This window comes from Prionailurus viverrinus, chromosome C1 (genome assembly GCF_022837055.1).
Source record: "Prionailurus viverrinus isolate Anna chromosome C1, UM_Priviv_1.0, whole genome shotgun sequence".
NCBI lineage: Eukaryota > Metazoa > Chordata > Mammalia > Carnivora > Felidae > Prionailurus > Prionailurus viverrinus.
The window spans coordinates 137,448,991-137,471,592 of record NC_062568.1 but is presented as its reverse complement, the minus strand read 5'-3'; the positions used below and the strand labels follow the sequence as shown (position 1 = coordinate 137,471,592).

The window sequence follows — 22,602 nt, the reverse complement described above, 5'->3', positions numbered from 1 at the left end:
TGAAAGATTATGTGACAATTATACATTTATTTACATATGAGTATATTTCATGTAATCCCACAATGTGGTCACTCAAGTCTCGTGAGGAAGTAGGAGTCTCTTTGAAATCCTCTTAATTGAAACGATTTGGTAAGCTTCCATTACTAGAACAGTTTGTGGGGAGGGGGTACTTGGGTGGCTCGGTCAGTTAAGCCTGGGACTTCGGCTCAGGTCATGATCACAGTTTGTGGGTTCAAGCCCCATGTTAGGCTCTGTGCTGACAGCTCAGAGCCTAGAGCCTGCTTCTAATTTTGTATCTCGCTCTTTCTCCACTCCTCCCCTGCTCATGCTCTGTCTCTCTTTCAAAAATAATAAACATTAAAAATAAAACGAAATAGAATAGTTTGTAGGAAATGGAACAGGTGAATAACAATGTGAGGTTTTGTTTTGTTTGGTTTGGTTTTGTTCTGTTTTCAGTGGACAACTCTCTTTGTTGATATCTAGGCTAGGATTTTCCTGCCCAATGACCTGCAGATGCCCAGCTTGGGGAAGTAGGAGGTGATGCAAGAGGAAGTTGGGCAATCAGCTCCTTCAGTCTATTAGCAAACATCATTTGATCTTTCAGAAATTATGACATGCCAATTTTCTCAAATGAGAACTATTAGAAAATCAAAATCTTTGAATTAGATTATTAGAAAGTGATTTAGGGACACCTGGGAGACTCAGTTGGTTAAGCATCCGACTCTTGATTTCAGCTCAGCTCTTGATCTCCATGCCATGAGTTCACGCTCCACGCTGGGTGTGGAGCCTACTTGAAAAAAAGAAAAGAAACGAGTGATTTCATAGCAGTTTACACAACCAGAAACCTCTCTACAGAAAAAAAGACCTACTGTGATCTGTTCACCTGGAAGACTTCCACTTTCACATCAAGCTTAGCCTCCCTTCAGCAGGAAGTAGCTCTGACTTCCATAGCCTTTTCCTAACACTATCAGCAAGTTGGCTTTTAAATTATGAAATAATTTTGATCTAAAATGGAACCAGAGGATCTAAAATGGGAAATCTCATTCAAGTGCCCACAGGAAAATAAACTTAAGGACTGAGAGACTGATTTCCCGTAAATGCCTGATCTACAGAAAGCTGGTAATGTTGGGATTATCTTTCAAGACAGGGAGCTGGTCAGGAGCTACCTCATATCAACCTGAGAGAAAAATTTACTTATGGTTTCCAGAGACATGAACAAAAAATAACCCAGGTTGGGTTGATCTTAAAGAATAACCTGAGTTGAGCTTTATTTGTATGACCGGACTGGTTTTGTCTGCTCAGGGAATTTTCAAAGATGGTTTCTGTTTGTTTTTTACTTTAACAGATTCTAACTGAACTCTCCCCCCTTTACATTTCCTGCCCATTTATACAGCCTGCCCCAGACCCTCAGCACGCTCACCTGTAGCTTGGTACAGTTTGCAAGTCCTAAATTCCAATTACTCTGCTATACCCAAATAAACTCATCTTTTTGACAATTTTGAGCTTGACTCAGTTTACCTCATTTTTCAGTTGACATTCCTTGACATCAGGAGTAGGATCCAAAGGAGTCAACCCTCAAAGAACAACCCTTGGAACCCAGCGAGGTACCCACAAGGAGTCCCTTACATTTACTGCCTCTGCGGGTCATTGTCTCCTTTCAATTTAGTGAACTCTTTTCTTGGATTCCAAGCTCCTTGCCTTTGGTTGAGCTCTCTGACTTTATTCAGGATCTGTTTAAAAGCTTTGTCCCTTTTGGTAAATACTCGTTCATTGTGTTATTAGAAGCACACTAGAATTTCAGTATAGTTTCTTTGGAATTCTTAAGAGCAAAACAATTTTTTTTTAAACATGGTATTTGTGGGCATGGGTTGAGCAAATAAATTATACTAGAGTGGTTGCCACCTCGTTTCAAAGACTTTGGTCTCGGAAGCAACAGACTCCCCTGAAAGGATAAAGTGGTCAGGGACAGGCCAGGTTGACATTAGTTTGTCTGCCAAATGCAACACAATTTCCATGCAACAAGGGGACACCTGGTCATGGGTCAGACAGCTAGCGCAAAGGCGTCTGCCAGGGGAGAAAAAAAGGGTATCCCGTGAAAGGCACATCATAAAACAAAACACAACTCCCAACCTTGAAGCTCCCAACCCTGAAAACATACCCATCAGGCTATTTAAGAGTATTGTTTTCTGTTGCTCTCAAGGAAACCTCTGAGACACAGGATCCCAGTCATCTAAATGCACTAAGGGTGGCCCTCCTTCAGGGACCCTGGATGGTTTTATGTGAAAAAATTATGGCCTCTCCTCATGCGCATTTTTAACTAAATTGACCAATCTTACTAAAGGTAATTTAGAACTTCAGTGCCTATTATGGGGAACTTTCAATCTCCCCAAACTTGCTTTTTTCCAGACTAAATTAGAAGACTGCAGGAATAGAATTAAACAATCGGAATGGGATAGCTATTTTAATTGGTACCTGGAGGCTTCTGAACGTATTCAGGATTCGAAAATTGCCTCTTTACAAAATACTATTTCTAAGTAACTGAAGCAAATAAACTACTGGAAGACAATTTACGAAAAAATCTGAAGCCTCTTCCTTGGCAACACCGGCCTAGGCCCCAGGTTGTTCCACCTCTTCTAGATTCACCTCTGTCTTCTTCTAACCCTTTCGTTTATCTGAACTCCCCTTCTTCTCTATTGCTGAAACGTTACCAACCAAGCCTGTTAAAACTCTCCCTTTTAAAATTAGGTCTTCTGAGGATCCAGCTAAACCATTAATTTCTTATGTCCCATGCACCAAATCTGAACTTAGAGCTATATATAGTAAAATATTTTCCCAAGGTAACCGAGGATCCTCATAGACTTGCAGAAAAATTCAACATTGTAATTCAAACTTATCAACCTCACTTCTATCTTTGTCAATTAGTCCATGTGTTTGTTGGAGAAAGTCAAGCCCAGCATTGGATGAAAACTGCTAATGTGGAAAGTCCTGAACAATCTTTAGAATTCCAAGTAACTCAGCCACCACCTCTTTTATACAACTAAGCTCATGGCATAGCCAAATGGCTGCATCTTGCCATCCCAAGGGCTCTCCCTAAACCAGTAGACTGGAGCAAAATTCAGGCATGCATCCAAAAGCCTGCCAAATCTGTTCATGATTGCTACAGCAGACTCCACGTTTATTTTAAATTCTGGAGTCCCTAGAGGTGTTGACTCAGGGTGGCCTTTAATTCAATGTTTATAAATGGCTTAAACAGAGAGCTATCCGTTAGTCAACAGAACCTGTGTAGACTGGGAAACAATGTATACCCCTGATCTTGTCAATCTGGCTCATCAGTTAGCCTGCACCCTAGAAGATGAATCGAAAACAAAGGCAAATCCAAACCAAAAGCAAATAAAATTTTAAATTTCCAATTTCAAAAGATGGAATCTCACAAACTCTCCCTATGAAACTCTGTCATTATTCACACAAACAAACAAACAACAACAACAACAAAAACCCTGGCCTTTGGAGAAAGGATTGCTACAAATAAAAAAGCTCTAGACAACTACAGCCTTCCATGAGCCCGGGGCCAGACTCATCCCAATGATGGGACTCTGAAGAAACACAATGACTGTTCATTCTACCATTCAATAGGCTGGGGGAACTACTCTCCAGATTGGGAACCAACCCCTTACAATATTAATCAACACAGGAGCTATTCTACCAGTGGTCAACCCCTCTACAATTAAACAGGTCTTCCCTCAGAGTAATACATTTACTCAAATCGTGGGGATCTCAAGTAAACCACAATATGTCCCTATTTCTAAACCTATACCTCTTTGTTTGGGACCTTTGCAAGATAAACATCCATTTCTCCTCAATGAATCTGCTCCTGACCACTTATTAGGATAAGATTTCTTTCTCTTGAAAATGAGAAATAACTTTTGAGTTCAAATCTCCTGAACCAAAATCCCTTGAGCCTAATCCCCAATAAATTCCAAACCCTTTTTCTTTCACATGTACTTTACAAACCAGTAAAGATCAAATTTCAGACTCACTTCCATTATTAGATTTAGTGTCCCCTACTCTATGGGCAAAGTCCTCTACAGACATAGGTAGAATTCATAGTGCCCCCCTCCCCCTTAAGATCCAAATTGACCCCTCAAAACCTCTCCCCCTAATTAGCCAATACCCTATGAACAAGGAAGCTTCACATAAAAACCTATCATAGAAGGCTAAAAGGCACAGGGATTTATTATTCCTTGTGCCAACCTTTTTAATATCCTTATTTTACCTGTAAGAAAACCTAATAGTCAAGAATAGAGATTTGTCCAAGATCTCTGAGCAATACGTAATAACATTGTTATTCCCTGCCATCTTGTAATCCCTAATCCCCATACATTATTGGCATCCATCCCTACCAAAAGCAAAATTTTCACTGTAATCCACTTATGCTGTGCATTCTTTAGTATTCTAATCAATAAGGCTAGCCAATCAATATCTTTTTGGTTTTACTTGGGAAGGATAAGAGTATACCTGGACAGTACTGAATACTAAAAGTCCTCTATACTTCTCACAAATTTTAAAAGCTGACTTAGACAAAATAAAATTTTCTGGAGATTCCACCTTACTATAATATGTAGACTATTTACTTCTCTGCTCACCTTCTAAGGTCTCTTCCCAAGAAGACAATATTTACCTGTTAAAACTCTTACCACTAAGGGAAACAAAGTCTCAACGAAAAAGTTGCAATTTGTTCAAACTCAAGCCAGATATTTAGGACATTTAATCTCAAAACAAGGGTTACATCTAGGCCATGGTAGACCTCATGGCAACTCGAGTTTCCCAAAACCTAAAACCAAATGTCAGTTACAGAGCCTTCTTGAGCTAGTTATTGTTGCAATCGGATTCCAAACTTCTTAATGGCCCAGCCCCTATGTGTCCTATTAAAAACTACTAAACCTGACCCTATTACCTAGGAAAACAAAGATGAATTGGCTTTCAAAACCTTGAAAGAAATCTTAATAAATCTACCTGTCCTTGGATATCAAAACTATCAACTACCTTTTTTTTCCTTTTTGTATTTGAAAAGGAGGGAAATACCCCCAGAGTACTTACCCAAAAAAACGGAGGCTACCACACCTAACTCTAGGTTACTACAGCCAACATTAGATCCCACAACCCCACACTCCATGCCTTAGAGCTGTCACTTCTGGGAAAGGCCACTGAAGAAATAGTTATAGGATCCTCCTTGACAGCCTTTTACCTCATGCTATCAAAGCTCTCTAGAACTCAAGCCACACCCAACACTTTGCATTAAGCCATCTTTTATAAAATTTTCTTGCTAACCTCCCCTCATATCACTCTTGTTTGTTGTATCAATCTCAACCCTGCCGCTCCTCTTCCTTATTTCCTGAGTCAAGTCCCTATGACTATTTGACTTTGACAGATCACTAACCTCTCCTGATAACTTATAAGAAACCTCCTTGGCAATGTTGATTTCTCATGGTTTACTGATAGCTCTTACCTGATAAATGAAAATGGTAAATAGTGTGCTAGATGTGCATTATCAACACCTTTTGAGGTCATTGAGGCCGCACACTTACCTTTGGCTGTTTCAGCCCGACAAGCTGAATTACATGCTCTTACTCAAGCATGTACTCTAGCTAAGGGTAAATCTACAAACATCGATACTAACGGTTAATATACTTTCAGACTAGCCCATTATTTTGGAATGTTATGGAAACCACAAAGTTTCCTTCCTTCCAGCAAAGACAAAATTAAAAATTGTCCTTGTGGGGCGCCTGGGTGGCTCAGTCGGTTGAACGTCCAACTTCGGCTCAGGTCATGATCTCACAGCTCTTGAGTTCGAGCCCCACGTCAGGCTCTGTGCTGACAGTTCAGAGCCTGGAGGCTGCTTCAAATTCTGTGCCTCCCTCTCTCTCTGCCCCCAACCCACTCACATTCTGTCTCTGTCTCTCTCAAAAATAAATGAACATTAAAAATTGTCCTTGTGTCCGAAATTTATTAGATACTATACTCCTGCCAGCAGTTCTGGCTATTAAAGGCCCTGGGCATTCTAAGTCTGACTCTCTGGAAGCCAAAGGAAACCACTCACAGATGTCTTTGCAAAAAATGCTGCTTACAGGATCCATAGAGCAAACCTCTATCACGGTCCAGAAAACTACCTCCTCTGGTGACAACCTAAGAGATATACAACAATTAGCCCCTAACAAAAATAAAAAATAAAATAAAAATTGAGGTGTAAAGGCTATTGGTATCATGAAGAAAAGAAATTCTGGTTTCTGACAACCAGTCCTGCCAGAAAATCTAAAATTTCCATTATTAACTATCATACATGAATTAAATCATTGGTCAACTGATAAAATGATAATGTTCATGAATCAATAATGGTGGGAAACATCTGCAAGGCACAAAAAAAAGTTTTTATCTTTCTTGTTCCACCTGTCCTAAATTTAACCCAAGGAAACTCATCCATACTGCCCCTAGACATTTTAGTTTACCCAGTGGACCATTTGAGGCTTGACAAACAGATATCATACAACTGCCCCCATCTCATGGATATAAGGGCATTCCAGTAATGGTTTGCATGGTTTCACACTGGACTGAAGATTTCCCATGTAGATAGGTGACTCTTCTGCAGCTAAAATCCTATTGGAAAAGATTATTTCCCCCTTGGTCTTCATAGTAATGGGGAAATTCATTTTACTGGCCAAATACTTCAACAAGCCTGTGCTGTCTGGTCAATTCTGCAACACTTTCATTGTGTTTGTTGTCCTCAACACTCAGGACTGGTTTAACATACAAATGGAATTATTGACTCAGCTAAATTAGTGGAAACCATCCAAATACCTTGGGCAAAAGCATTGCTGTTGATCCTTCTAAATCTTAGACCTACTTTCTTTTGGATGCATAAACTTTCACATTTTAAAATAATTACAGGATAGCCAATGCATTTAGTCCCTGCTTCTTTTAACCCAAAACTAACAAAAAGGTGTATACGTTAATTTTGCAAACACCCAATGAAGTCCATAGAAAATAATCATGCTCTGGTAGAACAGTCTTTCCATGGAGCGCTCTCTGGAGATGAAGACATCAAACATCATACCTTTAGTCTGGAGATTTTGTCTATTGGAAAAGACATTGCTAAAAAGACTCTCTTGGACCTTGCTGAAAATGTCCCTACCGGGTATTAATTAATCCCTGTGCAGCCAGACCTCAAGGAGTAGATATCTGGGATTCATACACCACATCTAAAGAAATACCCCAAATCTGAATGAAGCTGTACACCAACTGGTGATCTGAAACTGAAAATTTGTAGGAACTGAAGCAGATGGCATCTGAAGTAGACAGCTTACTCAAGATATCCGTGTCAGGCCTATATAACTTTCTTGTTTGTTTGTTTTTAATTACTCTATGTTTTGTTAAATCAGATCATTCAGGCTTTTAATTGTTCTTTCCTTAGTTTTTGTGCCAGGCCAAGTATTACTCATGACGAACCTGAATTGGTGGCCTGGCCACTGTCTTTATCTTTGCTGTCTTTAGATAACAAAACCAATCTGGTAAAGGGGCACGCTCAGTCAGTTAAGCGTCCAACTTCAGCTCAGGTCATGATCTTGCAGGTTGTGAGTTTGAGCCCTGCATAGGGCTCTGTTCTGAGAGCTCAGAGCCTGGAGCCTGCTTCTGATTCTTTGTCTCTCTCTGTCTCTGCCCCTCCCCCACTCATGCTCTGTCTCTGTCTCTCTGTCTCTCTGTGTCTCAAAAAATAAATAAGCATTTTAAAAAGTTTTAAATAATAAAATAAGAAGAAAAGAAAAGAAGAAAAGGAAAGAAAAGAAAAGAAAAGAAAAGGAAACCAATCTGGTAAAAAATGTAAGATTTTCCTTTGGTACCTTTGAGACCACACATGTTATTCCTTCTAGAAGACTGGTACCAAATACTATGGCTTTCCATTGTGTGCTACCCACTCATAAAGGGTTATCTCTCACTCAGGTCTGGACTCTTACACAGAATTTTTATGTTTCACAAACAGTGACAGAAATGGCAAAATTCTAGGATATCTCCCATTAAATATTTGTGACTATACTATTTTATATGATCCAAATCAACATGAACTCCCTATTTGGCATCCAAAAGACTATATCATCCCCATTAATATATCTCAACGGTGGGGCAATGAAAGCCATAATAATGCCAGAAAATGGGAAGCTAATGTGTTCTCATTCAGTGGTATTTCACTGGGAGTTAACCAAGAATCTGATGAATGGTGGAAACTTACTTTTTCCCTAGATATCTTCCAGATCTCCAGCAAAACCTTACTTATGCTAGATCAGTTCGCTTGTGTCTTCAAATCTACTTTCTTCTACTTCTATAGATATTTAAGATGCTTACATAACCATTTCCATAGTGCTCATAAACCAGATTGTCAAGAACTTTATATAAATGATCATATTTCTGATCATGAGATTCCCTCTTTCATTCCAGGAATAAGAATCTGGGCAAAGAGAACCAATTAAGCCTTAGTCTTAGAATACACTGGGTATTTCTTTTTGTGCGGAAGAAACATATATTCTATACTTCTCCTTAATCGGAAAGGAGGTTGTAGGATCATTACCCTCACCCTTAATGTCAAAATTAGAAAAACTCTTCCCTCTACTACTTATATACCTACTCTGAGGTCTTTCTCCTGTCAAGCTAAAAGGACATGTTGGAACTGGGAATGTTATAATTTGGGGTGGCTGCCTACCTATAACCCTACGGTAGACAAAAAGGGTTTGGGGCATGCTTTCGCCAGAGCTCTTTTTCCTTAGACTGGGAGTAGCAGACCTTGAAAAAGCAATTCACAATCTTTTCTATAGTCATGTCTACCACTTTCAATGCTTCTGTTCAAGCTTTTGAATATCAACAAACCCAAACAGACAGCCTTGAAAGTAATCCTATGAAACCACAGAGCCCTAAACCTCCTCACTGCCCCACAAGGGGAAGCTGCACCTTACTTGGAGAAGAATGCTGTTTTTATGTCAATAAGTCAGGGAAAATAACGCAAGAACTAAAAATAACAAAAGACAATATCAAGCTGTTAGCAGAAGTTGGCCAAGCTCCCAGAACCTGGGACATTTTCAATCTATTTAACATAGGCAATTGGGGAAAATGGTTGAGAGGTGCATTTCAATCAATAGCTATCAGTGGGCTTTTGGTCCTCAGTTTAATCTTTTTTATCAAATTTCTACTATTTTGTATTAGTACAAATGCCTTCTTCCCAAATGTATATACTAATTTTTTTTTCCTTTCAAAGGCTTTTCCTGAAACTCAACTGACCACAGAAACTAAATGGTCCACTTTAGAGGGATATAACTGAAATTCTTAATTTTCAATCATCTTGTTGCTCAAATGAGCCCAAAGAAATTCCATATCATTTCCCTCCTCCCTGAGACAAGACTCCTGAGGATGGCCTTTCTCAGCTTCATGGTAAATGACACCTGGCGGTCCTCCTCGGCTTCACAGGACATACAATGCAATCCACCTTTGACAAAAATTAACAAGCAACACCTGAATGACATAACTGATCAATGGTGCTTTCGATTAAAGATCTTGATCAAAAGGGGGAAATGTAACAGAATTTCAAACTAAAATGGAACCAGAGGATATAAAATGTAAAATCTCACACGTGTGCCCTCAGGAAAACAATATTTAGGGACTGAGAGACTGATTTCCCATAATTTCCTGATTTATAAAAGCTGATAATGTTGGAATTTTCTTAAGTTGATAGAGAGTTGGTCAGGAGTTACTTCATATCAACCTTGGGGAAGTTGGGGTTATGGTTTCCAGAGTCATGAACAAGGAATGACCCAGGTCTGGTTGATCTTACAAAATAAGCTGAATTGAGCTTTATTTGTATGACTGGACTGGTTTTGTCTGCTCAGGGAATTTTCAAAGCTGGTCTCCATTTGTTTTTTATTTTAACAGATTCTAACTGAACTCTCCTCTCTTTACATTCTCTACCCATAAATATAGCCTGCCCCAAACCCTCAATACGCTTGCCTGTAGCTTGCTACAGTTATCATGTCCCAAATTGAAATTCCCTCTGCTACTCCCAAACTAATCTGTTTGACGATTTTGAGCTTGCCTCTTTTTTTTTTTTTTTTTTTTTTTTTTTGGTCGACAGAATGTAGACTAGTTTTCCATCGTGGGTACTGTGCAGCATAGGAGTGGGGAATCAAGGTACCACCAATGCCTAATTTCTCTCTCCTAAGGCGGCATTATAAATACATATTACTCTATAGATAACTTTCCCTCCCATTTCAGGTAAAGATGCGCACCCTGTAACACTTCTTCCTACAGCCCCCAGGCTCTTTGGGGGCTCCCCAGGGGTGCCGGAACCTACAAAATGTAAGTAATCCGTGCCACTGCAAGTCTCTATCCGCTCTAAATTCCATTTAGCAATTCCATCCCTCTAACTGTAATGGGGAGGAGGCAGGTAATCAACAAAGAGGAGTTGGCTTCAAGAACTGAGGGAAAATCTGAAGGAGGCAGTCGTTTGCAGCCACGAGGCCCTTTGAGGGGAGGGGGAAAGAAAGGGGATACAGAAATGAGCTCCCACCTGGGCAAAGATTTACATGATTACCGGAAAAGGAGAAGTCTTTATAATCTCTCCCGAGTCCACCGAGATGTGAGAGAAGGGCCCTGCTCTGTAGGCCCAGCCCAAGCACGGATCGTGAAAGCATCTGGACTCCTGCCCCTGCTCTATAGGGTCCCTGTCCTAATGCACGCATTCCTCCCTGAAACACGGTCGGTAACCGGGCGCGGGGACTTGTGGCCGCGGGGCTGTCCTGGGGCAGAGGAGCGCAGAATCTCGGCTGGGGCGCGCACGCTGGGAGATCCCGCGCGGAGCCCTAGCGCGGCCGCGGACCTTGGGAACCTCCGCTCAAACCGCGGGCTGCAATGTGTGTGTGAATCGTTAGAAGGCGGGAGGACCGCCACATCTAGGGCCTCTGCAGTAAAGAATCGAGTCTGGCGGCCAGATATAGGGGCGGGTGGGGGCGAGAATCCATCAGCTCCACAAAGTAACAAAGCCCTTTTATCGTAAATCAAGTTCAACCTCGCGCTCTGGAAGGTCCTCTTCTTTTGGTGGAGCTCCCGCGGAGGCGACCCGCTGTCCTGGACCGGATAGTAGCGGAAACGAGGGGACTCTCACCCGGGAGGAGGACCGGGGTGAGAGCGCGGTGGAGATCCGGCCTTTCGCTCCACCCTCTCGGCTGGGCAGCCGCCTCGGGAACGCTTCTCTCGGGCTTCCGTCCGCCGAGGCGGCGGTTCGCGGAGAAGTCAGGGCAGCGCGAGCGAAGGAAGTAAAAGTGCCATTTAGAGCGATTCCACTGGCGACCTCGCTGCGGCCGCGGCGCAAGGGCTTCGAAGCAACAGACCTGAGGCCCCACTCCTCCCCAGTCGGCTTCCACTAAGAACTTATTAAATAGGGACGGTTTAGAGTTGATCTGTCACTGAGCACTACTTACCCCGAGATCTTTGGGTTTTTGAATTACTTTATTGATCTGAAGATTTTCTTCTTTGGAATGTGACCCTGTTTGGACTTAGAGCTAATCAGGAAACGCTGCCAGGAGGGCTCTTTGTAATCACCTCGCGGACCTCCCCCGCTGGTGCCGTCGACCCTTCCCCGGCGCGCCCCTTGCGGTCGCCTAGGCTTTGCAGGGAACCCATCAGCCCCCGGCTCTCCGCTCCACCGCGCGCCCTGGGAGCTGTCTGTGGTGCTAGGAGAGAGAACTCAGGAAAGAGAGGCCCGGGGGAAGAGACCAGGAGACAGAGGAAAGAAACTGAGAATGCAGTTTCTTGTTGGCCAAGACGGTCCGCCCCTAACATTCGGACTGATAGAGACCTTCAAAATTCAGCCGGAAGGAGGGGAGGAACAAAGTCCCTTCTGGGTCACCGCACCGCCCTGAGGCAGCTGACCTGCTTTTCCAATGCAAGAGGCCAGTGACACCTCCCTTTCTCTGAAAGCGCACACCCTCAACTCTACACACGAACCCCCCACTCGGCCCTGGGGGTGTTCAGCCTGCCAGAAGTAAGAAGGAAGGGGCACTGGGCCCTGGCCATGCTCCAGGGAAACAATCAAGTGGTAGAGAGGAAGGCTGGAACTAGCCAAGAAAGTGGGACAAGACAAAGACCTAGTGGGAAACTCAAGGAGCCCAGAAGCACTTTCCAGGGTCCATGAGGTAAACCCTGGGAAAGCCCCTACTTATCCCTCTGCCCGCACCTCTCTAGCCAACAGCCAAGGCAACAGCCAGCTTTCCCTCACTAAGGATTCCGAGCTACGGAGGAAACATCAATCCCCTTGGAGGCTCCACCCTGCCCTTGCCCATTCCCACCAGTGGAGAAAAGTCAATCTCTTTCCAAGCCTGTTGACTTCAAGCCGTGCCTGGCTCTTTAGAAAACTAAGAAGCTCTCTTCCAGTGTATTTTTGTAACCACATGGCTTAACAGGAACTAAAGTTTCCCTAGCCCTGGGGAGAGCTTTTCCAAATATTTTTAGAAAGTTAAAAAATGTAACAAAACAAACTACTCACAAGCTGCAGTTTAAAGCGGGGAGGTAGGATTCAGCAGACTCCTGGGGAAGGGCTGCCTAGGTAGGAGTCAGAAGGCAGGGAGAAAGGAGGAGGGAAGTCTTGGTTTGAGGGTAAGTGGGTTTTATTTGCAACAGAGGAAATCCGCTGTCTAATTTGCCATGTGTGGGCTTTCATTTTAAGGGGTGGAGCAAAAATAAACTGATACAAGGTGTAGGTATATTTGCTGGAGGCTAGAGACAGGCTGCAATCGTTACTTTACAACTCACTGAAAATTGCTGGCTTGGACTAAACTGGCTGGCTGCTGGCCGGGGAGTTAACTTTTTACTTCACCTGACTACAGATTTCTGCTAGGTTTGCTGTGGTCCCAGAGCGGATATTGGAGTGGGCAAATCTAAGGGGGTCATTGTGGGTGTGTAAACATCTCTCTGAAACAAGTTAGTTTTCCTGGGTTTCTGGAGGAAGCAAAGATTGCCACTGCAATTCCCTGATTTCCCAGTCCCCACCTTAATCAAAGCGCAATCCAAATAAAATCCAACCGTGGAGTGCCCTTCAGACACCAAGTGAAGCTAGGGAAAAAGAAAAGGAGCACAGCTCCCAGGGACAGCTGTCCTCTGGGCTTCCATAACTGACTCCAGATCTCCCATGAGAAAAGACCTTTGCCTGTTATCTTTGTTCCTGCTTTTCAGAAAACCTAGGGTTGCACTCCTCATTTCTTAGCCAATCCCCATCTTTGTTGGACAAGCACAGAGGAACAGAGGACCCCTTTTGAGGAAAAGGACGGGTTTGCATTTGACTTTTAAGCCATAGTTTGGGGACATTTAGATAGAAGGGCACCTGATTAAGTGCCCTTGGCAGTGCTGCAGCAGAAAGAAAAGAATGAAAAGAAGAAATCCAGCACTCAGTTTTCTTCCTGAAACAACACCCATCCCTAATATCCAGTTTGCCAACTTTTATGCGACAGGAAATAACTAAAACAAATTTAGAGGGGAACTGACACTTTTAGCTCCCCAGTTTAGGGGATTGAAGAAAACATGACTCTGATGAAAAGCAAATTTAGGAGGACTCTGGGGGATCCAGAGTAATGGCTAACAGCAGTGGAATATAAGGCTAATTAAGAAAACTTGGTCTGTATAAACATAGCGCTTCCCCCTGCATTGTCCACCTATGGAGTCCAAGTTCAGCCTTGAGAGCGAAGGGGCAACAGGCAGGTTCCTCCGCAGAGTGGCTGGTGAACTGCGGGCTGACTGCTGGTAGCAGATGGGTGCTGTGGCATTGCTTGTATTTGTAAGTTTATGTGTTTTTCCCAACTGGACCTGAGGTCATTCTTCATAGGGAATGTGTGATGTGTGAACTCCAGTGACTTCCAGGTCCCTCTTGTGCCCGAAGCTGACTGGCCCCGGGGCCAGTGCAGACAAAAGCTGTAGTACACACCTCCCCCCCCCCCCCCCAGACGTGGAGCGTGCCCTTTTAGGCCCAGGCAGACTATTTTTGAGGCATTTAAACTTGACTGTAAAACCCACCAGCAGCTAAGATGGAACAAGGAGAGTCTGCTAGAGTGCCCAGGCACTGGGCATTCCCCACTGGACACAGTGGTGCCCAGTTTCCAGCCCAACCCAGCTATCTTGAGTGTGCCCCCAGCTCAGCAGGAAGAAAATGAGAAGGGCCAGTCCAGACCCTTTTGTTAGAATCAAACAAGACCAAGACCACTTTTGAAGCAAATTGATGAGCTAGATAGAAATCTGCAAACCACTCCCTAATTAGCCAAAGACTGATCAAGGCGCCTGAGGCAATTTCCTCCTGGATTTCACCCCTTTCTTCCCTTCTTCCTTCCCACCCCTTCCCAATCCATACTCCCATAGCACTCCACTTTTTAAAAAATGTTTTTAACTCTACTAAGGTTCAACATCAGAGAAAGTTGGAGGATGGGTCTGGATGTGTTCTGGCTGTGTGTCCCTTTGACACGGGACCAAGGCAAGGAGTGAAGCTAGAGATATGAGAATACCCACCTGGGGGATCTAACTCTGGCTCTCAGGAAATGCCCTTGGGGCTGCAGAAGGTGGGAGCAGCCCTAGAACTGAACCCCTGTTTTGTTGTTCCCTTAGTCTTGAGTGCTGAGCCTGGTGGGGAGCCAGTCTGGTGGGGTGCACCTGCAGCCCTCGCAGAGATGCTACAAGTATTTACACATCCGTTCACACACGCTCCCAGAGACCTCCATCCTCTGGGCAGGGCCCCTCATTTTGTGGTCCCAACCCATCCATGGGTGCGGATAAAAAGCTTGGCAAGCCTGTCATGGCCAGACTTGGATTCCTGCTCCAGGGCATCCCAGCACAACAAACTCACTAGGACAAGAGGCTCGGCGCGCGGCGCGGAGGTGGGGGCTGGATGCCCGCTGGGGAACGAGAACGCAAGGATCTAAGCCGCAACGAGGGTTTGTTAGCCGGGCCTCTCCGAGTCCCCCGGGCGTCCTAATTGCGCGCCCTGCAGCCGCCCGCTCGCAGGCTGTCCCGCCGCGTGGGCGCCGGGCTGCGGGCTGCAGAACAGCTGCGAGGCCCGAGGAGCGTCCACCCGCCCGCTGCCCAGCGCTGGGGACCCTCATTGCCCCGGGAAGAGCCTAGGAGAAGGAGGAGGAGGGGCCGACAGACCGCGGCTGCCCGGCAGTCTGGGAGCGGGGGAAGTTGGCCGCCCCACTCAGCCAGCACCAGCGGCCTACAAGCGGAGACTTTTCCTCCTCCGCCTCCCGGGCTGCTCTGAAATCATCCTCTTAAAAAGAAAGGAATTCACACATCAAATAACGGCTCGGAAGAGACCAGCGTGAAAACTGGAGCTGCTTTTATATAACTCAACCCAAAGTCGTTACAGATTTTGTAAATTCCTAATATGATGGGAGGGATTTTTTCCCCCTAAACCAAGTCAGGCATTTCATCATAGTACGTTCTGCTTTAGTAAAATCAGCTCCCTTGAATTTCATCGCTTGTTAAAAAAAGATAAACTTTATTTTTGTAATTTTCAATCACAAAAAAATCTATATTTTTGTCTAAGCATTTATTTTACTGAATCAAAAAGACATGAAAAGAAAAATCATGTTTTACTAACGTATATAAGTGACTCTTTTTTGGACAACATATAATAAATATGATATATCACTTATCACTCAGTCTTTCAAATGTACATTTTTTTTTTTCATATTATGGAGCATGCCACTTTTCCAAAAGAAAAAAGGTCATGAGAAATCAGTGCAAAGTTCTCAGTTACCCTCCTCTTTTCTCTGGGGCAGACGGAATGTCCACAGCAACGCCCTGTGCCTCGGAATCTGAGGCTGGCTGTCCATCTACAATTCTCTCTGCCCCTACGGCTTCCTCTCCGTGCCCTTCCTTCTTCCCTCCTTTCCCCTCCCCCCTCCCTCCCTCCTGCTTGTCCGTAAAGTCATTTTTAAAAAGAACTTGAGGTTTTGTTTTTGTTGATGTTTTCACTTACTGGTCGCACTTTCTGTGGGGGCAGCATTTTCGCCAGTCACACTGCTGTGGGGAGCTTTCCAGCCCTGTTTCTGGGGGTGGGGAGATGGAGAGTGGAGGGCTGGCTCCTCTTTGGGGCCCCCCCCTCCCATTGGTGTGCGGCTTCTTCTCTCACTTCCCTGCTTCCCGGGGTCGCTATCAAGAGAGGCCTCGCGGCCTTGAGCGGGGAGAGGAGGGGCAGCTGTCCGGTCGGGGAGGGGACGGGGAAGGGACCGCGGCGCTGTCAGTCGCTCGTTCTTCACCGGGGGTGCGGGGTGCCTGGGATGGGGTTGGACAAGGGATTGAGGGCCGGCTGTCCCCCAGGCCCCAGGCCGTGGATGAGCACGCGGGGCACCAGGGGCCGCTGCAGCTGGGGGTGGGGCGCGGGAGGAGTCCGGTACATGCTGCTGTACATGGCTGCGGCGGCCGCGGCGGCCGTGGTGCTGTCCATGCTGCCCAGCAGGCTTGGGTGGTAGAAATAAGGCGACGGAAACATCCTCTGCAGGGCCGAGTAGTTTCCCGCCTCGGCCAGCAGCTCCAGGCCCACCGCGGTCTGCCGCTTCCACTTGGTCCTGAAAAAAAGCAGGCGTGCAGGCACCCCGCCGCTGTGGGCTCCGTCCAGGCACCAAGGCCCCTTCTCTCATCCTCTCCTGCCTTCTCTTTCTCGGGGGACAGGAAAACCGAGAGCTCTGAGAACCAGGAATGAACCGCACCTCTTAGCCCCCTCCCCGACGATCTTGCTCACAGAGTAACCCAAATTCAAGTCAACTTTGTAAATTACACCCTTAATGTCTGAGACACTCATAAATGAAATTCTACAAGCTTTGCTGCCTTTACCTGACCCTCTGCTCTGCTGTTGCCCCCTTTATAATTAGGCTACTTCCTGAAACTTTCCTGAAGGCCAACTGGGACCACTCTTTCTATAGGCGGGTCTTCTCCTCCTCCCCTAATTCCTTTCCCCAAGTGCCCCCCCCCCAACAATCCCAGAGTGTCCACTCTCTGCCCCTCCCCCCTTCCTCCAGGACTAGTAAGTAGAAACCATAAACAAAGGGACACAGACTCCTGAGCCCCTCTCAGTCCCCCAGCGCTGTGGAGATACATCTCTCTCCCCATTCTGATAGGACCTTACAGCAGGTGGGGCAGGGGGGGGGGGGGGGAGGGGGGGGAGGCTTGGGGCAAGGGAGGCAGCAAGGTTTCAAAATGGAATTGGTTTGAGGGAGGACTCTCCCACGGTGACAGTACCTTGGGGCCATTTCAGGAGGGGAAAAATGCATTTCAAGATATTCTCTCCTCTGGGAGAGAGTAACAATTAAAACCTGTGATCAGCTCTTCTCAGTCTCTTCCCTCCCCCACCATACCCCGCTAGGAAGAAGAGGCGATCAGGCCTTTGCTCAAATGCCCCACGAAAGAACTCAGGGCTGGTGGGCCATCCGTACCCGGCAGCTTCAGCCAAATTAATAAACATGTCGCCCATTTTAAATTGGCTACAAATGACACTAATGTTTTCCGACAGAATTAGGGTGGCTGAAACCGTATGTAATGAGACAGAAAATTATGGTAAAGATGACAACTGGATGGGCATTTCCAACCACACTTATGGACGATTAGAAGACAAATGAGAGAAGAGGAGAAGACCCAAAAAAAAAAAAAAAAATCGAGACAAGGGAGACAACTGCCAGGCTTGGAAACACGCATAACTTCAGCCTCAGATTGCCTGGGCTCGCACTACACTTCAAGGGCCCGCAAGCCCTTTCCTGATTTCCTTTCAACAGAGGCAGTGATTCCTGGCAGGCTCTGAGGTGACAAATACAGGGGACAGACCCTCGGTCTGGATGCCTGGCCGGCTGCCTCATAAGCCAAGGCAAGGACATTTCAGCTGAGGCCAGTGGGGCAGTTCCTTCCGGACCGAAATAGCCAGGCTGTGTGGCCAGCTGTAGACATTCGGAACCAGCCTGGGGCAGGCCCAAAGGGTGCACAGCACGGGCTCTACAGGCCTGAGTGTCAGCTGCACAGATGTCTCAATTTGAGAAGGTGTGGCTTGATCGATTTGGGGGCAGGGGGGGTGGATTCCAGCCACTGGGGTTTGAGAGGGAAAGCAGCATATGTTAAGACACTCAGCAATGCAAAATGTTCCAAACTCCAGCTGCCTATCGGTCCCTCTCACCTTGGGGATGTGGCTAATCCCTGTTCCAGCCTGGAAGACCACCCCCCCCAACCCCCAGGGCCCACTCTGGGGCCTCTATCTGAGTTCCTGGGGTCTCCCGGGGCCAGGAGGGGAGAAGATTAGCACGATGGTCATGACCTAGATGGCCAGATGCCTTTGCTCCCTGCCACAGCCTCCCTTACCTGCGGTTCTGGTACCAGGTCTTGACTTGGGTGTCTGTGAGGTTGAGTGCAGCTGCCAGGTCCATGCGGTCCTGCACACTCAGGTACTTCTGCCGCTCAAAGCTACGCTCCAGTTGATTGAGTTGATGGTCAGAGAAAGCTGTCCTGGCTTTTCGAGGCTTTTTGGCTCTCACAGGGGGACTCTCCCGGCTACTTGTAATCTCCCGGTCTCCTTCCTCCTTTGTTCCTATGGTAGAAACCCATAGCCGTAAGGTACTGTGGAATAGGAAAGGGGAAATGCCCTCCTGGCACACACTTCCACATCCCCAACTCAGCTGCTGGTCTCGGGGGACTATACTCTGCCACCCTCATCACACACATACTTGGACCCTAGCCAGTATGAAGAAAGAAGACCAAGGCCAAGGAGTTTGGAACTTTGTGCGGCACTCCTAAAAGGGTTCTAAAAGGTTGTCTGATCTTCCCATCTTTGGAAGTTAAAAAGAAAAAACAATATTTTACAATACAGTAGGGTCCTTTCGTTATTGTTTCCTTCACTGGGGCGGGGGGGGGCGCTGTCCCATTCCTTAACCGTTTTCACTATGACCTCATTTTTGCCTGATTTGGAAGTTTTCAAAAGATCTTTCCACTCTGTTTTGTTTTGTTTTGAGGAAGGGACACCTTTTTCATTTCACTTTTTCTGTTTATTGAAAGTTACAGGCACTTGTTTTCCTTTTTCAGATGCACTTGGCAAATGTTGGAATAAGTTCTCTGCAGTTGCTTGCATTGAGTCTTGTAAAGCTTCAGAGAGAATATGTCACCCAGACACCAAGCAGAGCTCAAAATCACTGAGCCCATCCAGGTGACAGCCCAGAGATTTCCGGATTCTATTTGTCAACTTTGGTTTTTTACTGAAATGCTGGGAAATCGATATGTCAGCCCCTCTCTGTTTGTACCCGTTTTTGCTGCGCTCCTTGATCTTCCCTGCAGGAAGAACAATAATCTCTCTAATTGACCCACTGGGGAGGTTGGTGCACAAAAAATCGCCAGACCAGACTGTACATCTGTTTTGGGCACTATTATGCTAATGTGATAATAGTAAACCGAGGAGCCAGTATCCTACCTTCCAGACAGTCAGCACACATCTTTCCCAGAGATGGCAAAGGTTAATAATAATAATAATAAACTTATTAGTAAGGGAAAAAAATAACTCTCCTGGCACATTAAAACTCTTTTGTCATGCAAAGACCAGAACAAACACTTCCTTATAAAATTGTATGAGTAGAAAATGGAAAAAGGGAGTTGAAGGACTGTTTCAATTGCCATCTTCTGATTTTACAAAAATAAATAAATCCAAATTCCATCCAATTTTATTTTCATAAGCGCCATTTCCCAATTACTTGCAGGGAGACGAAAATCTTACTAAAATACAAAGATTCAGTTGGGGCCATGGAGTCAGAAGGGTATTTTAAAAACTGAAAAACTATAAATTTTTACCACATCGGCTTCCCTGTATCAATCACAATCTAATTTTAAAAAGTTGCTTTGTTACTCAACTCGGAAAATTTTCCCTCATTAAATCTGATGATTCCTGTGACGGTGTTTAGAAAATATGGTGTGCTGGGAGGGGGGAAAGAACGAAATAATTTACATTAAAGAATAAACTCTTTCTGCACACACCCCTAAACACCACGCTAGCTAAGCGCGTCCCTCTCTCCCACCTCCCCCCATTCCCACCCCCAAGGTCTCAGCTAGAAAAATCTCAAGTACTTCCCTTTTATCAATGAAAGTATGCCCGTCAGATCCCCTCCGCCTCCGCCCTATTCCTAATACACTGAAATTAAGTAAAACAAAGAAAGGAGTGGGACTGCGGGGAGATGGAGAAGTGGCAATGTAACAATAAACCGAACTTCGGACGAGTCCTCCCGTCGCGCGCCCAGGCCTCCCTCCCGCTAGCAGTTTTTGACCCGGGCGCGATCGTCCCAGAAGCTCCCGGAGTAACCCCGCATCGGAGACTCGCGGGGGTCCGAAGGGGAGACCGAGAACCAGAGGACCAGAAGCTACACGGCTCAGCCAGCCAGCCGAGGCGGCGCGACTCACCGTGGCATTTGATGTCGCTCTGGGAATCTTCCCGCTTGTCGAGTTTGGTTTTGCTGTCCTCCTGCTCCAGCTTTGGCCTGAAGCTCTCGTGCGCCGCATTGCTCTCCTGCTTCGGGGTGTGGTGGGGAGAGGAGACGCTGGTGCTGTAGGGCGCACACGCCGCCAGAGGTTTGCTGTCGCCCAAGATGTCCTTGATTAAAAAAGAAGAGGTGGAAGTCCTGGGGGCCGAGGCGGCCGGGCCCAGCTGCTGGGCCGGTGGCTGCTGCTGCTGCGGCGGCGGCGGCGGCGGCTGCTGTTGGGGTGAAGGCTGCAAACTTTGCGTGGGGGCCGCGGCTGGCGGCGGCGGCTGCTGGCTGTGGTGGAGGTGGTGGTGATGCTGGGGCCCTTCTGCTACCAGATGCGGCTCCGGGGGCTCCATGGTGACGGAGATGGGAGAAGAAGGCGCCGTTCCTACGGTATCAATCTCCGAACAGGGGGACGGAGTGGCCTGACTCCTAAAATCCGCGGTCCTGGCCTCGCCGAGCGGGCGGAAATCTCCATTCATCATGCCGGGGCTGCCCGAACTGGCACTGGACAAAATCGTGTCTATTCCAAAACTCGACCCGCTGGCCCCTTCCATTGTTGTCATTTCTACATGAGGTCCGCGCCACTTCGCCGCTCAGCAGCCGCCGCGACCGAGCAAAGGAAGCTATCGATCGTAAAACAAAATAAACACTAAACAATGTTGTCGCCGCTTTGAAAAAACAAAAAAGTGGGGCGGAGGAGGGAAGGAAGGATAATCGGGAGGTGGCAATCAGTGAACACTTTGGACACTTTTTGTTTTCCTTATTCATAAAGTAAGGGTGAGGAGAAGGGGAGAAGGGGAGACAGAGGGGGAAAGTTACAAAAATTGTTGAGCAAGAACGGAGCCTGCGCTCCAGGGACCACCGCGCACGTGCGGGAGGCGGTGGCGGCGCAGGGGACCCAGACGAAGACGCAGGCGGCGGGAGGTGACCCCGACGCCGCCGCCGCTGCCGCCGCCGCCTGGGTCTGCCCACAGCCTGGCACCAGGCGGCAGCGGCGGCGGCGGACCTGGCAGGTGCAGCGCCCTCGAAGCCCCGGCGGTCGCGCGCGCCCTCGGAGCTCCCGGGCAGCTCCCCGAGGTGGCTGCCGCGGGCGACTCGGCCGCTCTGGAGCCGAGTTTCTGAACTTTCTCGGAAAGTTGTGGAGAAGACACCGCCGCAGTGGTCGCGGCCACGCAGGACGGAGAGGAAGAGAAGGAAAAGAAGGAGCAGGCGCAGGCGGAGGCGGCGGCGGAGACGCGGCGCCGAGCGACTCCGGCCGCTGCCGGGCGCGTTCGCTTGTAATCCGGCTGCGAGCGGGCGGCGCCGACCCCCTCACGTGACGTCACGGCCACTGCCGCCGCTCTCCGCGCTGCGCGGGGCCCGCGCCCCCGCCACCGAGGCCGCGCGCCGGGCCCCGCGCTCCCATTGGCCGCGCCCGCGCGAGCAAGCGACGCCGACGTACTGGGAGCCAATGGACGCGCGACTCTCGAGCCCGTCAACGAGCGCGGCTCGGGCCCCGCTGCTCTTTTGAGAACCTGCTCAACCCTTTGCCTGCAGCCCAAAGCCCAACACCTAGTCCTGCGGTGGTGCCGGTGTCCACAATCACGTGCGCGGGCAAAGGCAGAGAGGAGAGGAGAGCCGGGGTAGACTAGAGAGGGGAGCCAAGGGGGTAAAATTAGAAACAAACAAACAAACAAAAAAATCCACCAAGAGAGTAGCAACGATGTGTCCGTTTTCTAACGAAGTCCGGGGAGGGAGGAGAGAAAGGACCGTGAGGGAAAAGGAATCTGGCTGGCTTACCTTTGGACTCCAGCGCGTCCGCCCTCGCAGCATCCCCAGACACGCGCTTAAATAGTCCGAGGGCACTGAGAGCAGAGGAAGGGGATCCCTGAAGGAATCCACGGGAAAGTGTGTAACTCCAGCAGCCGGACCGCTGGGTGGGCCGGTGGACTCGGACCTCCGATTTGGCCCCCAAAGAGACCAGGAGCCCGGGCTGTGGCCCTGCTGGGCGGCCGGCCTCCGAGGGGGGTTGAACGCATCCACCCGGCACTCTCGGGAGGAGTGGGGTGGG

The 22,602-nt window shown here is 47.3% G+C and overlaps 1 protein-coding gene across 1 annotated transcript; it reads right to left on the bottom strand.

The window, feature by feature from the left end:
* Window positions 1–15,999: 15,999 nt before the first annotated feature.
* On the bottom strand, window positions 16,000–21,285 carry BARHL2 (BarH like homeobox 2). Its single transcript, XM_047872377.1, has 3 exons — window positions 20,488–21,285; window positions 18,412–18,637; window positions 16,000–16,637 (listed from the first exon to the last, which is right to left on the bottom strand). The coding sequence occupies exons 1-3, from the start codon at window positions 21,113–21,115 to the stop codon at window positions 16,325–16,327; spliced, it is 1,167 nt and encodes a 388-aa protein (XP_047728333.1). The 5' UTR covers window positions 21,116–21,285; the 3' UTR covers window positions 16,000–16,324.
* Between the last annotated feature and the right edge of the window lie 1,317 nt (window positions 21,286–22,602).

What these genes read in the sequence shown, in the direction of transcription:
- BARHL2 (XM_047872377.1), bottom strand. Translation starts at nt 21,115, where the DNA reads ATGACAACAATGGAAGGGGCCAGCGGGTCGAGTTTTGGAATAGACACG. An exon ending in GAGCGACATCAAATGCCACG is followed by an intron (nt 18,638 to 20,487) that starts GTGAGTCGCGCC and finishes TTTCTACCATAG; the next exon opens with GAACAAAGGAGGAAGGAGAC. An exon ending in ACCTGGTACCAGAACCGCAG is followed by an intron (nt 16,638 to 18,411) that starts GTAAGGGAGGCT and finishes GCTTTTTTTCAG; the next exon opens with GACCAAGTGGAAGCGGCAGA.